Genomic DNA, 14,110 nt, shown 5'->3' with positions numbered 1-14,110 from the left:
TCCATCTCTGCCCCTCCCTGGCTGCACGGAGGGACCTCAAGGGCCATCCCAAAGCACCCAAGGTTGTGCACGCCTTCCCGGCAGAGACCGGTCCATCAGGAACCCAAGCTCTTCCAACAATGGAGGCTGTGGTGCTCCTGCCGCCCGACTGCCCGGGAGTTTCTGCTGGTACCCATGTCTCCCCGCAGCCATCAGGCCTGCACAAGCAGGGGGTGAGCCTGCATGAAAGCTGGGACAGAGCACCCCAGCTTGTCCGGTCCCTCTGTCACCAGTCTCTGCAGAGCTCACCTAGTGACAACCTTGAGTGTCCTTACTTATGTCGTCCTCAGACAGTGCCAATAAAGAGGATTTTAGACTTCAGCCTGAGCAGGGATGTTATTCATTCCCAGCGAGGTGACTTTTCACTGCATAAAACATATAATCCAGATTCAAATCAAAGCAAAGTCGGTGCAGTGGCTGGCCAGCCTGTCTCTGGGGGGTTAGCATGTTATTTCAAAGACAAATCAATCTATTTTTCCTCTCTCTCTTCATCTGAACATTTGTTGCTCCCCATTCCTCCCTGTCTCTCCCTGTGCCTTTCATTACTGCCTTGAATTTCACAAGGGAGGAGCTCTCCTCCTCCCAGAGAACATGGACAGACCTCTTCTCCCCGGGGAAGGATGCAAAATGTCAGACTCCCGCCCAGCCCCTGATGCTGCTCATTCAGAGCCTGGAACCAGGTACATCAATAATTCACCGCACGCTTTCCTGACCCCAGCCATTTGCTGAGCTTCTACCACCGGCAGCCCCAGTTCCCCTCCTGGCTTTGAGGCTCTTTGGTCAGGGTCTGCCCATGCTGTGACCCACTGACTGCAGCCCTTCTGACCTGAGCACTCGTGTTATTCAAATAATGCTGATTTTTTATCCTGGCCCCACAAAGCATTTTATTTTGAGTCCTTGGCTAGAAAATGTACTGGCCAAAGGGACTGGAGTCCCCATGGCTCTACACTGTGGTTAGGCAGCAGTGCAGTGTAATATCATGTTAAATTTTTTGGGTGTCAGCCCATTCAGAAGTCCAGCTTTAAGTTGCACATGCTGTGGGGCAAGAAATCTGCCTTCCTCTTGCTAGAAACTAAATTCAAGAGCCCTAAAAAAGAGAGAGGAAAAGGATGCTGCTGATATACCCTCTGCGGGTTTCCTGGCACCTGTGCTTTGTTTTGTGGCAGACAAGGGGAGTGCTGGCAGGTGCCACATCTCAGCCCAAGGGGATGCCACCTCTTTGACTCCTCCCACCCGCACACCTTCGTGGTGGCTGCTCTCCTCTCTCCCCACCATGCCCAAATCCCATTCTCAGCAGAAAGACTGCCTTTCCCTGCACATCTTCCCATCTCATGAATTCTCCTGTGCCTCTTTGACTCCGAACATTCAATGTTGTGCCCTCACTTACATGGGTAACACTGGCTGAGCCTTGCAGAGATGACAGCAGAGCTTTGCAGGACCCAGTGACCACCAAGGAAGTCCTTTGATGACAGGTGAAGACATAGAAGAGCAGCAGAAGCTTTATGGCCAATTAACAATGGGAAAGGAGCAGAGTGCAGGCAGCCACCAAGCTTCTGCTCCAGCCACCCACAGGATTTGCTGCTCCAAAGCAGCAAAGCCAGGCTTATCAGCAGTCAAGCTCTCTGGTACAGCCGCCAGCCTTAGGCACTCGTTGGAAGCATGGCTGTTTCTGCCTTTCCTGTGTTGCTAGTGCTGTCCAGAGCAGAAGCAGGAGGGAAAGGACATGGGGACTAACACAGCCTTCAGCTCCCCTGCCTTAATGCACTCAGGAGCAGAGGGATCTATTGCCCAGGATAGTTATTCCTTAGCATCCCTGTGGATCATCCAATGTCCAGAAAGAGACAGAGAGCACTGCCTTATGAAATATTTGGCCCTGCAAACAAGAGGAGGAATACCTTGATTTGGTTGCCCATGGAGTTGAGCCCAATTTTAAGATTCTCCAGTGCCTAGTAAGGTCTCTGACAAAGCATAAGCTTGAGTTGGAGCTTTTTACCATCAAACTGTTTGAATCCCCCATGGATTCTCCTCTGACTCATTAGCGCTGAGTTATTGCTGTGCTCCTCTTTCAGCAGGGACTCTAATAAAGTTGCTTTTCGCCAGCCAGCCAGTTATTTTATGAAACTTTCCAGAACTGACAATCTCAGGGACCTCCTTCCGGTGTGACTGCAATTGTCTGTGTGCTCAGAAGAGAAATGGTCTCCAAGCATGGGATGAATTCAAAGATCAGGTGCAGGATGGCTGCTCTCACCCTCACTTTGACACAGGAACAGATTTGCTTACCTGTATGTCCCTGTATCTGCTCAGGGATGTGTAAGTTTAAAGCAGGGGATGCTCAGAGTGCTGCAGCTTCTCTGCCCTTTGTCTGCTGCTAAGGGGGACAGCAATCCAAAGAAAAACTTTGAGCCAGAATCGAGGATGCCTGCAGCCAGCACCATGCCATGACCTCCCCAGGGCACCCCGTGACACACTGCCTCTGCCTGCCAGGCACCACAGGCACCAGGAGTTTGGACCTGGCAGGGCTGGGGTTCCTGGGGGACCTCAGCAGGAGGGCTGGGGGGGTGTGAGCAGGGGGAGCTGGTAAGCCCTGCTGTGGGGATGGGGTCTGTGGGGCAGGGTGGAGGTTGAGAAGCTCCTTTGTATGGCTGGAGAGGGGGCACCCAGGAGAGGAGGGACAGGAGGAACAAGGAGGTGCTCTGGAGCAGCAGTGAGGAAGGGAGAAAAATGGAGCGAGGTGCTTGGATACCGGGTGTTAGGCTGGGACTGGGCAGACCCAGACTGCCCCCCATACCCAACCAGAGAGTTATGGCTGTCAGATGTTTTTCCCTCTCTCCCACACACACGACATAATTACATTTCTGGCTTGCCAAGGCTGCTGCCGTCCTCCAGCCCCCATAAGATTAGCAAAGTGCTGAGCCTCTGCCTTGCCACAGAGATTTCTGCACCCTTCCAGTAAATGCATTTGCTGTGCAGGCCAGCAATTAAGCACGGAGTTGCTGCTGGGCGAAGACCCTCAGCTTCCAGGAGAAACGGTCACCTCCCTGGCGCTGAGTCTAAAAGCACAGAGTGCTCCAGAAAGTTACTCAGCCCTGTGCCGGAGATCAGCTTCCATCCTGGCTGGCCTGGCTGCTGTGGGGCTGAGCTCAGCAGAAAGCAGCCCCCTGGCTGATTACTCCCCTCTCAGCCACTAAAGCTCCCTCCCCTTAATTAGAGATGCTAAAATAACCAGGGAATCATTTTGCAGGCTACAAGAATATGAATAAATGATGGCAAAGCAAGATGTAAACAACCTTTAACATCGGGTCTGCATCTGCCCAGGCTTTGGAGACACAAGTGGGTCTCAGGACCCTACCAGTGAGAAGTTGGAGTCAGGCTGGGTCTGGGACTCGTCTTCTTCCCTCCGTCACCCAGGGTCCCACCCCCCTTCCCTGAGCAGAGAACTGATGACAGATCACACGATAACCCCTTTGTGTTGTCCCAGCCTTTTACCATCTGCATTTAACACACTTTGCAAATGGTGAGTGAAATGTAAATAACTCTGGGCAGGGAATGGTCTTCTAGGGGAAGAGGAAGAAATTAATCTGGTAGGAAACAACACACCGAACGAACTTGACTTTTTCAGGAAAAAAGAAAAAGATCTGTAATGGAGAGGAGATAACATACAGATTCTGCAAGCTAAAAACCAATGCAGAAGAGGCTAAAGCTGGACAAATTCAGACTCGAAGAAAAGCTACAGAATCTTAGCAATGGAGTGTAATTAATGGTGGGACAAGGAAGAGGCCATCTCAGACGAAGGCACAGAACCTGGGCACCGACTGCCAGCCTGTCCAGGAGAGGCTCCTGTGGGGTGGGCAGACCTGCCTGCACGGCCCCAAACCACTTCCAATGGGTGCACGAGGCACAGGTGATTGGCTGGGAGGTGACAATCCCCATGGCTGATTGGCAGGAGATGACAATCACCGTGGCTGATTGGCTGGGAGGTGACAATGCCCTGTGGCTGATTGGTAGGAGGTGACAATCTCCATGGCTGATTGGCAGGAGATGACAATCCCCATGGCTGATTGGCAGGAGATGACAATCCCCATGGCTGATTGGTAGGAGGTGACAATCCCCATGGCTGATTGGCAGGAGATGACAATCCCCATGGTTGATTGGCTGGGAGGTGACAATCCCCATGGCTGATTGGTTGAGAGGTGACAATCCCCATGGCTGATTGGTTGAGAGGTGACGATAGCCATGACTGATTGGCTGGGAGGTGACAATCCCCATGGCTGATTGGCTGGGAGGTGACAATACCCCATGACTGATTGGCAGGAGGTGACAATCCCCATGGCTGATTGGCTGGGAGGTGACAATCCCCATGGCTGATTGGTTGAGAGGTGACAATGCCCTATGGCTGATTAGCCGGGAGGTGATAATGCCCTGTGGCTGATTGGTTGAGAGGTGACAATCCCCATGGCTGATTGGCTGGGAAGCTACAGTGACACAGGGCTGATTGGCTGGCTGGCCACATTGGGTGCTAGGTGGCTGTGTGGCCTTATTAGTGCATGCTGATTGGTTGGGTGGCTAGGGGGAAAAAAATCATTAAAAACCAGCTTTGATGAAAGTCAAATAATTTCAGCCCAATTTATAATATTTCTCCTCATGCCTGGTACTGCTGGTCTTCACAGTTGTCTGCAGTATTTTGTCAGCCTACCGAGCTGTGGTTCCACAGGCACCGCTAGAACTGTCACTGTCACATCTGCCATCACCCCAGGCCACCCTCAGCAGCAGCTTTCAGGAGCCGGCTTTCAGACACCTGGAGCATCTGGTCTGGGTCATTCCTTACCATCCATTTCAACAGTTTATTCCAAAGCCATTTCCATAGGCACATCCATGTGGAAAAATAAAGGTTCCATCCTGGGATGTCTTCCATAGTAAAACCCAATAAACATCGTTAACTCAGCTTTTCTTTTATAGCTTTATTAGGGCTCTCACAGTAGCTGGGAAGCTGCTCACCGCAGGTCAGGATTGGTGTCTTTTTGGTAGGCACTGCAGTGCTCTCTGGGGCTGCTCCATGGGTTTGTCCTCCTCCTTCAGCTCCTTTACACAGAGGTCAGGTATACTCCTCATGATGGATGTTCACATACCTCAGCTCCCTGCGGGGTGGAGACCCCACGCAGGGACCCACTCGTAAGGCCAGATCCCAGTGCTGCCCTCGGCATTGGTCAGCCAGGGCACAGTGGGACAAGGGGAGGTGGCACCATGCTGACCTTCCCTTTAACAGCCTACCCATCCCAGCTCTCCTCGCAGCGATGTGTCCTCACGCTTTGCTCCGTGCGTAGGAGCCGGCAGCAGACAGCAGCACAGCGTCGGCAGAGGCGCCAGCAGTCCTGGCATGAGGCTGCGCCACTTGAAGCCACCCGACGCAGGAGCAGGACGTGGCAGCTCAGTGCTGCACCATGGTTTGGCTGGAACCAAATGTCGCACCCAGCTCGTCTTGAGGAGAGACAGATGGAGAGAGACACAGCAAATCTCCCCTCGCATGGCAGCAAAAAAGGAGTAGCTTGCTGGCTGCTTTCCTGGCAGGAGGGCATGAGGAGGAGAGCCTGAATTTTAGCAGAGCTCCTGTGAAGGCAGTGACCACTGTGGGATCCAGTCTGAGTCTTGGGTATCTGCTCCGTGCTGCAAATCCATGCGTGTTGGGTTGGTGAGATGTGTCTCTCCTGGGGTGCTGGATGGCCTTTGCTCACACTGGGCTCCTTTCAACCCCCCAGATTAAGTAACAGAAGCAAACTGTTCCTTCGATGCCATCATCCATCAATGGCAAGCAAAAGTAAGGGTGAGAAACCAGCAGCACAGAGAAATGGCCGCTTTGTTCTTGCATGGCAAAGGCTGGACCGTGCTGGGTGGACAAAGAGAGGAGGTGAAGCCACACAAAGCTACACCACGGCGGGATTGAGAGTGTCTGTGTGGGGGTAAGAGCCCTGATATCCCATGGGGCTGGGGCTCCAGCTCTGCCTCCCCCAAACCACTCTGGGCCCACCAGGAGGGAGGGGAAGAGCTGGGATGGGTCTCTTGTAGGTCAGCAACTGGGGAGAGACTTGGAGGCCTTTGGAGGGAGGAGAGAGGTTATGGGGGGGAGAGGAGAACCTGTTGAATACCCCTTCACTCAAAAGTCAGAGCGGTGCCTCCACCATCTGTCCCTGGGGACTGTTCTGGGGTGACTCTGCTCTTCCTCTGTCAGCAGATCAAAGATGGGGCATGGCAAGCAACGGGTCTTTGAAAATCCAGGGACTGGGCTCTGTCCCACTGGTGGCCTCATGCCTGTCCAGGACCCATGATTGATGCTGGGGAGAGAGATGGGAATGAATGAGGCCAACATCTGACACACCTCCTCAGCCCTGTCTTCGCTGGCCTTCCAGCACCGGTGGCCATGCAGGGGCCACGAGTCACTGGGGATGGCTCATTTCTGCAGCTGTTCCTTTGCTCTGTCCCATCTCCTTGGGCAACACTACACCAAGATGAGTCTGGGCCTACTCACCAGGGATGACAGCAAGTTGGCCAGAGCCAAGGATGATCTCCTCAGCCCTCATTTCCCAGCTCCTATACCCACAATGGAGATGCATGGCTGACATCCCCAGGCAGCAGCATTCACTCTCACCCCATAGAAGCAAGAGGGGCCCGGCTGGGCTGGACTTGGGGGACAGAAATGCAGCCGCCTGCATTTATTTTGCCTAACAACAGTGATCTCTCTGTATATTTTCATTCTGTTTTCCTAGGCTCAGCTGCCTCCTCAATGAAATGTTTCCAAAGCAGCCTGGCTTGGCGGCACGCCAGCCCCGGCTGCCAGATGAATGGGCGGAGGAGGAGGGACCCATTCCTCTTCTTGACACAGCATCGCTGCACAAGAGGCCTCTGTTGACATTAGGACTGGCTGTTCCCCCTCTCCCGAGAGGATCTGCCTGGCCCTCGGCAGGAGCAGCACACAGGGCCAAGGATGTATGTGGTGTGGGACTGGGATCTATCCTCCCCCGGAGCGATGGCACAGCCACAGACACCAGCATACCACGGCACAGCACTGCCAGGACCTGGAGCCAGCCCCAGTTTCTTGCCCTGGACCCTCCCCTGCTGAGACAGTCCCCCTGGCAGCTGAGCACTCCTTGGGGCTCTCTGACTCATAATAACAGCATCACTCCCTGAGGCATCAGCGATGTAAAAAGCCTGTTAATGCCCCCAAAACACTTCTCCTCCATCCCACTTGGAGCAAAGCTCTCCCTCAGCATGACAGGAGTGCAGACATTGACAGCGGGTTTGCAGAGCTCCAGGTCTCTGGCACCTTTCAAGGGGAGTAAGGGTCCCAAGCACAGCACCCCTCAACCCTTCAGGCCTTTGGACAGTAATACATGAAGCAGCATCAGCTTCACACTAAACCCTTGCCATTACTCAGACATGTAGGACTTCATCCAAACAGTGTCACAGTTCTTTCCCACCCTGAAATTTCTCTACCCAAAGCAAAATACCAACCCAAGCCTTCAGGGCTGGAAATTTGTCTGCCGGGAGGTAACCAAACGGCAGCAGTGCAGCACAGTGCCACTGGACTACCTGCCCAGCACCAGACGTGATCCCTCTATCTGCCAGTGCTAACTGCAGATCTGGTAGTCAGCAAGGGAATGCAAATATGTGTATGCCCCACTCATCATTTGTCACCTCCTTGCCAGGGACACCTTTAGGAGCTGTGCATGAAAGGATGTGGAATTTAACAAAAGGGCTGCGGAAGCATCAGAAGACAAAAGAAAGAGATAAAAGACATCAGCATCCTTCCAGCCTGCACCTCTTTCCCCGGGCTGGCTCCCCTGGCATCTCTGGCTGGTGGCCTGCACCCAGCTGCTGCAAGCCAAGGACCAGAGGCTGGGTCAGAGCAGCACCCAGCAGCACGCTGCAGGGACACAGACTGCTCCCTCCAGCCGTGGTGGGGAGAGGGCTCTGCCTGGGTCTGGTGGAAAAGAGGCCAACCACGCATCGATAAGATGAATTAGTTGTCTCAGTAGCACCAGCAAAATGAGCAAGAGGAGTGGAGCCCGTGAGGCCCGGCCTGCTTTGTTTCAATTACAGCAGCTGCCAGAAGAAAAAGATAACCTCAATATTGATGGCAGGAGCAGCAGACAGAGGTGCCCTTGTGGGCTGCTGGGAGCAGGTAGAGGAGGAAGGGGGAGGAGGAGGGAGGGAGCAAGAGAGATGGAGGAGGGGGAGCAGGGTCTCGGCCAGCACCCCATGGGAGAGTCTGGCTGGCTCCCTCCGGCTGGTGAGAAAGATCCTCCTGAACCCCTTGCTCTCACCCCCACAAGGAACAGCTGCTCTTCACCCTGGCTCTTGCCCCAGTCACTGGGCAGAGCATCCCCCTGCAGAGACAGGGTGGAGGGGTGCAGAAATTCAGCTCAGAGCATCGTCAGTGGGACACACACACATGTGATGGCGCCACATAACGCTGAGCAGAAAAAACATCTCTTTGCTGCCCACTCGTGCTGTGGGGCCTGGAGAGGAGATGGAGAGTTCAGGGGAGGCGTGGAGTGAGGCTGTGTGGGATGATGAATGGAGCTGGAGCGAAGGGCCATGGGGCTGAGACAGGCACGGGGGCAGCCCAGGGTGCAGGCAGGCGTGACTGCCTGCCAGGGACGCAGCACCCAACCGCCTGGGGGCTGGGGAGCCCCACGATGTGCTCGCAATGGGGCACTGGGACAAGGTGCCCACGATGACTTTGGATTGCATGTGAGAACTCTGGCTCCACAGCAGCAGCTCAGGGCAGGCACCCCAACACCGCAGCTACAAGCCAGAGATCAAGGTGCCGAGCCAAACTTCCTCCTGGCAGTGCAGGGTTAATGCCCTGCCCTGGGGGCACTAAGCCCTGGTTTCATATCCTGACAAGAGGTAACCAGCAGGTATGAAGAGATTGGGTCTCTTCGGTCTTCAGCCCCTTTACCTCCAGGTCTCTGCACAGGGGAATGCAAATGATCGCTGGCTGCTGCTTCACGGGGTCCACATCCAGCCCCAAGTCCCTCCTTGTGCCCAGAGAAAAGCCCAGGGCCAGCCCAGCGCTGAGCCAGCCTCCCACCCTCGCCCTCCCACGGGCCAGGCTGAGCAGGCATCACTTCACAGAGGTTTTATTCGTGCTCTGGGCATCCGCACCACCCTCCAATCTCACTTCTTCCCCAGGAGGGACCCCAGGATCCTCACCCCCTCCCCTCCCAGGGCTGTGGGCCCTGGATACAGCCCCTGGGTCTCCAAGAGGGGACAAGGCCACCATCTTGCGGCCACCCATCACCACTGCACATACCCGTGTGCAAGGCCTGGAGGGTCCCCAGGATGTGACAGCTATGGGGGTACAGGGTTTAGACCACGGGGAGCTGCGACCTCCCACCACTCCTAGTGCCCCTAACCCCTGGGATCATGTCCTGCGGGGCACACGCTGTCCCTCCCCTCACTCCCAGGCCAGGACAGCCAGGGGTGCAGGACAGCCAGGGGTGCCAGGACAGGCAGAGCGTGCTGGCAGTGCTGCTCCAGTCCCAGTTCTGGCCCCTCCACCCCAGCCTCCTGCTCCGTGCAGTGTCAGCCAGCAGTGACCGGGGAGCTCCCGGTTTGCACGGCAAGCCTCATTGAGCACGGAAAGGCGGGCAGTGGCAGAGAAAGGCTCAGAACTGAGCTCTGGCGCTGAAAATGCAGCACCTCGGCGTGTCTGAGGGGGATTTTCATCCCTGGTCACAGTATGGGAGTACATGGGGGTTGCTGGTGGGGGCTGTTGTGCCAACGCTGCTGGTGACCAGCAGCCCAAAGCGAGTCCTTCCGTGCCTCTGGGAAGCGAGTTGGCATGGCCTGCACACTACTGGGTTCTGCGAGGCTGCCCAGCCCGGCTTAGTGCTCATTTCCCTCCTTCTGCTTCTTCCCCTCGTGATGGGGCTGGCCATGATCTCCATGGTGGTGGTGAGCATGGGTGGCAGGTTCGTGGTCCCCACTCAGGTCTGTGGCTCTCTCACTGCTGACCTGGTGGTGGTGGTGAGGGTGGAGGGGGTTGTGCTGGTGGATGGGGGTCTCTGGCTCCTTCCCCTCTTGTTCGGGAAGCGGGCTTGGGGTTACAGGGACCTCCATGGTACTGTTAACCTGAGGAAAGTAACACAAGGGCTGGTGAAGTATGTGAATGCACACAGAGCTCCTCAGTGAGCCTGCGAGCACGTCTGCGAGCTGGGGTGAAAGCTGATCAGCATCCATCATACAAAAAGCTGTATGGGTCAGAGCAAAGGCTCTCCAGCCCCAGCCCAGAGCACAGAGAGGACAGGAGAGGCTGGAGCACACAGAGCACAAGCCTCTGTACCTACATGCCTTGGCTCAAGCTGTCTGTGGTCCCGGGAATTCCTGCGTCAGGAAAAGGACTTTGCATTTAATATTTCTAGATGGATTTTTCTCCTAGGAGGTGACTAATTGCCTGCTGAGCCTGGAGTTACGTCCTTTTCTTTGCTCCAGGCTTGCCACCTCTGGGTTTGCTGCCTGCCCCTTTCTTTTATCAGAACAGCCAGTGACCCCAGTTAGCTTTTCCAGACCTGGGTTATGACCCCTTTAGTTCATTCCTTCTCAGCCTGAAAGCTCTGACCTATTTAAGTGCCCTTATTCCCTCTCATCACCTTCCCTCTCAACCATGGCTGAGTGCAGCTGTCAACCCAGAGCCTCTCCCCGATGTGAAGATGATAGGGTTGCTTTTTTTCCTCATGTGCAATGCCGGAGGAGAGAAGGGAGCCCAGCTCCAGTGAGCATCCCTGCTCCTTACCTCCTGGGTGGTGTTGGGGTAGAGGGAGCAGTTGCCACAGAAGTCCTTGGCGTGGGTGAAGCGGATGGCCGACTCCACGTAGGGGAAATGGAGGAAGCTGTAGGGCAGCTGGATGTGGAAAGCCAGGCGGCCGCACCTGTGGGGAGAAACCATGGCCCAGATTGAGGCGGTGGGTCTGGGGTCCCCCCAGCCCACCCATGGGGGGAGCTTTTGGAAGCCCACCAAACACTCTGTAACCCTCCAGGAAAGACCTAGCCAAGATGAGGGACACTCACCGGTCGTAGACGAGGAAGTCGTCCTTGTCTCCCCCCAGGACCTGCCAGACGTCAGGCTCCTCTGGCTCCGGCTGGAAGACGAGGACGCCCGGCGGGGCTTGGCGCTCCAGCTCCCCGAACATGGCGCGGGAGAGCGGTGCCTTCTCGTTGATGATCATGTAGCGGACATCGACAGTGCCCTGCCGGGCCAGCCTCTCCTGCAGGGCCCCGAGGCTGCAGGGAAGGAGGCGCTGGGACTGGGGGTGCCAGCTTGGGGGGGGGCACCATGCTGTCCCCCACAATGGCAGGGCTGGGTTTGAGCTAAGGGGAGCAGAGCTCACTTGTGGGCCTGCTGCAGGCAGAAGTGTCAGCTGGCCTTCAGCAGGGCCACCACCGTCACCTGCCCTGCCGCCCCTGCCATGGGGCTCAAGCCGTTGATGCTCCACGCCGGAGCCTCCTGGCAGAGCCGGCTGCTGTTGGTCACCCCCTCGGAGGCCAAGGCCAGCCCCAGCCAGGTGGCCAGGGCCAGCACCAGCAGCCCCATCCTGGACCCTCGGCTCTGGCAGGGGGAAACAGGCCGTTAACCCCCACCGCCAGCCTCTGCGTCTCCCCTGCCCCGGGGCTCAACCCCATGGGATCCTCCCAACCCCACTGCAACCCCAAACTGCCTCCCCACACACCCCTCCAGGGCAGACAGAGACTGGTGGGCAGTATCATGTTGGTCCCAGCATGGCACTGGGAGCTGGGACACCCATACTGGGGGGGTGAGGTGAGCGTATTGGGGTGCCCAGCTCCCAACAAGCACTGCACTCTCAACACTGGCTTTCACAGGCACCCACTGCCACAGCCCGGTGCTCCGGTGTCCCCCTGTGGTGAGGCACCCGCTCCACATGTGGCAGGGGAAGGTCCTGTTGCCCCTCTGGGCCCTTTCCACCTCCCCAACTCCAAAAGCCAGACTCAGACATGGGCAGGGGTCTGCCTTTGCCCCAGGGGTGGGCAGGGATACAGCCCCCATTGTCCTGACCATGGGCAGGGAGTCAGTGGGGCAGGGATGGTTTCACCTTCAGGTCACCTTGAGAGTTCTCAATGTCCCACAGAGTGCTTGAGGGGTGCATAGAGCCTTTAACCCCCCTGCCCCCAATATCTGCCTGAAGCCCCTTCCTCCCACAGCCCCCTAACCCTGCCCACCCCCAGATACACCCTATCCCTCCAGGATGCAGCACACTTAATGGGCAGGGGAAGGACAAGGGGCTGGGAGAGATGATCTGGAGAGGGGGGGAGGGAGAAGGGGGCTGCAGGTTCTGGTCAGGATGGATGCACCCCCAATCCCCAGCCCTCTCCCCCCGCGAGAACAAGCCCTCAATACCGCACTTTTCTTCACTGCTGTCCTCTGGCCAGAACTCGCTCCCAGTCCCAGCGGCTCTCAGCAATGCCCAAGCTGGCCCTGGTCTCCCTTTTATCTCCTGACCACTCTCCCCGCCCAGGAGGGAGGAGAAGAGCCCGGCTGGAGCAGCAGGGACTGCTCCCTGGCCACCACCGCCTGCCTCAGGGGACTGCAACAAGGCAGGCACTGTCCCCCTCGGTGCCACGCGGCTTCGGGGTCCTGCTGCCACAGCCCAGCCTGAGTCGTGCTGGGGCAAAGCAGTGCCTGGCGCTGGGCTGGCACAGAGGGTGCCAGGCAGTGCCACGGGGAAAAGACAGGCATGGCTGCTTGAAACCACCCCATGGGCACAGGAGGGCCAGGGGCATTGCCAAGGGCACCGTTTGCACCAAAGGGCTGCAGGACTGTGAGGTGACATAAAAGTGCCATCCGTGCACAAGGTCCCCCGGGGAGCCGTCAGCGCAGCCTCTGCCACCCTGCAGCCAAAAAGATGGGTGCTTGCCCCACACCCCTGGGGTGTCAAGGCTCCCTACCCTGAGCCCCAAAGGCTGTGCCGTCCTGCCATGCAGTGCCACGGCTGCTCTTGAGTCATGCTTGGCCCTACAGCAAGCCCCCAGCATCCAGTTCCATGGCTCCTGCCCAGCCTCACATCGGGGGGTGGGGGCATAAGGAGATGGTGCTCCCTTGGGAAATCACAGCGCAGGTGGATTTCACCCCCCACCCAACCAAACAAGAGGAGCTCACCACTTTGGCCGCACACAGACATCTCAGTGCAAATATTTGAGCAGTTTATTGTACCCAGGGTCTGTACAAAAACATGATAAGGCAGGGAAGGGCAGAAGACACAGCCACAAGTGGGGCAGAGACATGGTCCCAGACACATGAAGAGGGGGTATTTCTCTGAAAACAGCCATGAGCAGCAGGGACAGAGGGGATTGCTGCTGGGGGGCGGGGGGGGGCAGGGGCTCAGGGATGTCAGCAAGGATGTGGGGCCACGGGTTGGGATTGGGGAGCAGGCACAGCTGTGCAGAGCCAGCCTGGATCAAACCCACCCTGAGACCAAGATGGGACCCCCCGCAGAGCTGTCACCTCCCGTCCATACACTGCTCCCCCCAGACCCCCCGCCAGGTACCCCAGGCACTGCGAAGCACTGATCAGGGACACATATCTGCTGCTGGATGCCCTGTCCCGATGGGATTTGGGTGGCAGGGAACGACCCAGCACAGCCATGAGCCATTTCACCTCTGCTCCCAGGGGACCCCCAGCCACCCCCTGGCAGCTGGTTGTCTCCTCGCTTTGTCATCCCGAGCCGTGGAGTTATCAGCCAGTAATCAGCCTTTTTGTTCTGCAAACACAGCCCCTGCAGGCTCGATACAAACTTTGGGCACCCGCAGTGTCTGGCAGCCACATGTCCCTGGCTTTAAACGTGCCCGAGCAGCTCCCACGCCACGTGTGCCGGCCCTGTCCTTGCCCAGGCCGGCACCCACCGATTCCTCCCACCGGGGAGGTTCCCCACGGCGGAGCAGGTCGCTTTGCAGCCTCCCTGGCATTGCCAAGCCTGGTCCCGCCATGGCCCGTTGCCTGCTGGGGAGGAGCGAACGGAAACCGCCTCTGCGGGCCTGCCCCTGGCCCGGCATCCCCTTC

General features: G+C 57.0%; 1 protein-coding gene across 2 annotated transcripts; it reads right to left on the bottom strand.

The window, feature by feature from the left end:
• Positions 1 to 9,178: 9,178 nt before the first annotated feature.
• LOC113482986 (selenoprotein Pb-like) lies at positions 9,179 to 12,531 on the bottom strand. 2 transcript variants are annotated; one of them, XM_026854150.1, is made up of 5 exons: positions 12,457 to 12,531; positions 11,427 to 11,644; positions 11,107 to 11,319; positions 10,832 to 10,967; positions 9,179 to 10,170 (listed from the first exon to the last, which is right to left on the bottom strand). In XM_026854150.1, the coding sequence occupies exons 2-5, from the start codon at positions 11,627 to 11,629 to the stop codon at positions 9,925 to 9,927; spliced, it is 798 nt and encodes a 265-aa protein (XP_026709951.1). In that variant the 5' UTR covers positions 11,630 to 11,644; positions 12,457 to 12,531; the 3' UTR covers positions 9,179 to 9,924. The 2 variants fall into 2 exon arrangements, with proteins under 2 accessions (XP_026709951.1, XP_026709952.1); XM_026854151.1 differs by having other exon boundaries at positions 12,452 to 12,487.
• Between the last annotated feature and the right edge of the window lie 1,579 nt (positions 12,532 to 14,110).

This window comes from Athene cunicularia (genome assembly GCF_003259725.1).
Source record: "Athene cunicularia isolate RWA chromosome 8 unlocalized genomic scaffold, athCun1 chr8_part1, whole genome shotgun sequence".
Classification (NCBI taxonomy): domain Eukaryota; kingdom Metazoa; phylum Chordata; class Aves; order Strigiformes; family Strigidae; genus Athene; species Athene cunicularia.
Note: the sequence above shows the minus strand (reverse complement) of the source record. Positions and strands in the feature narration are given on the sequence as shown.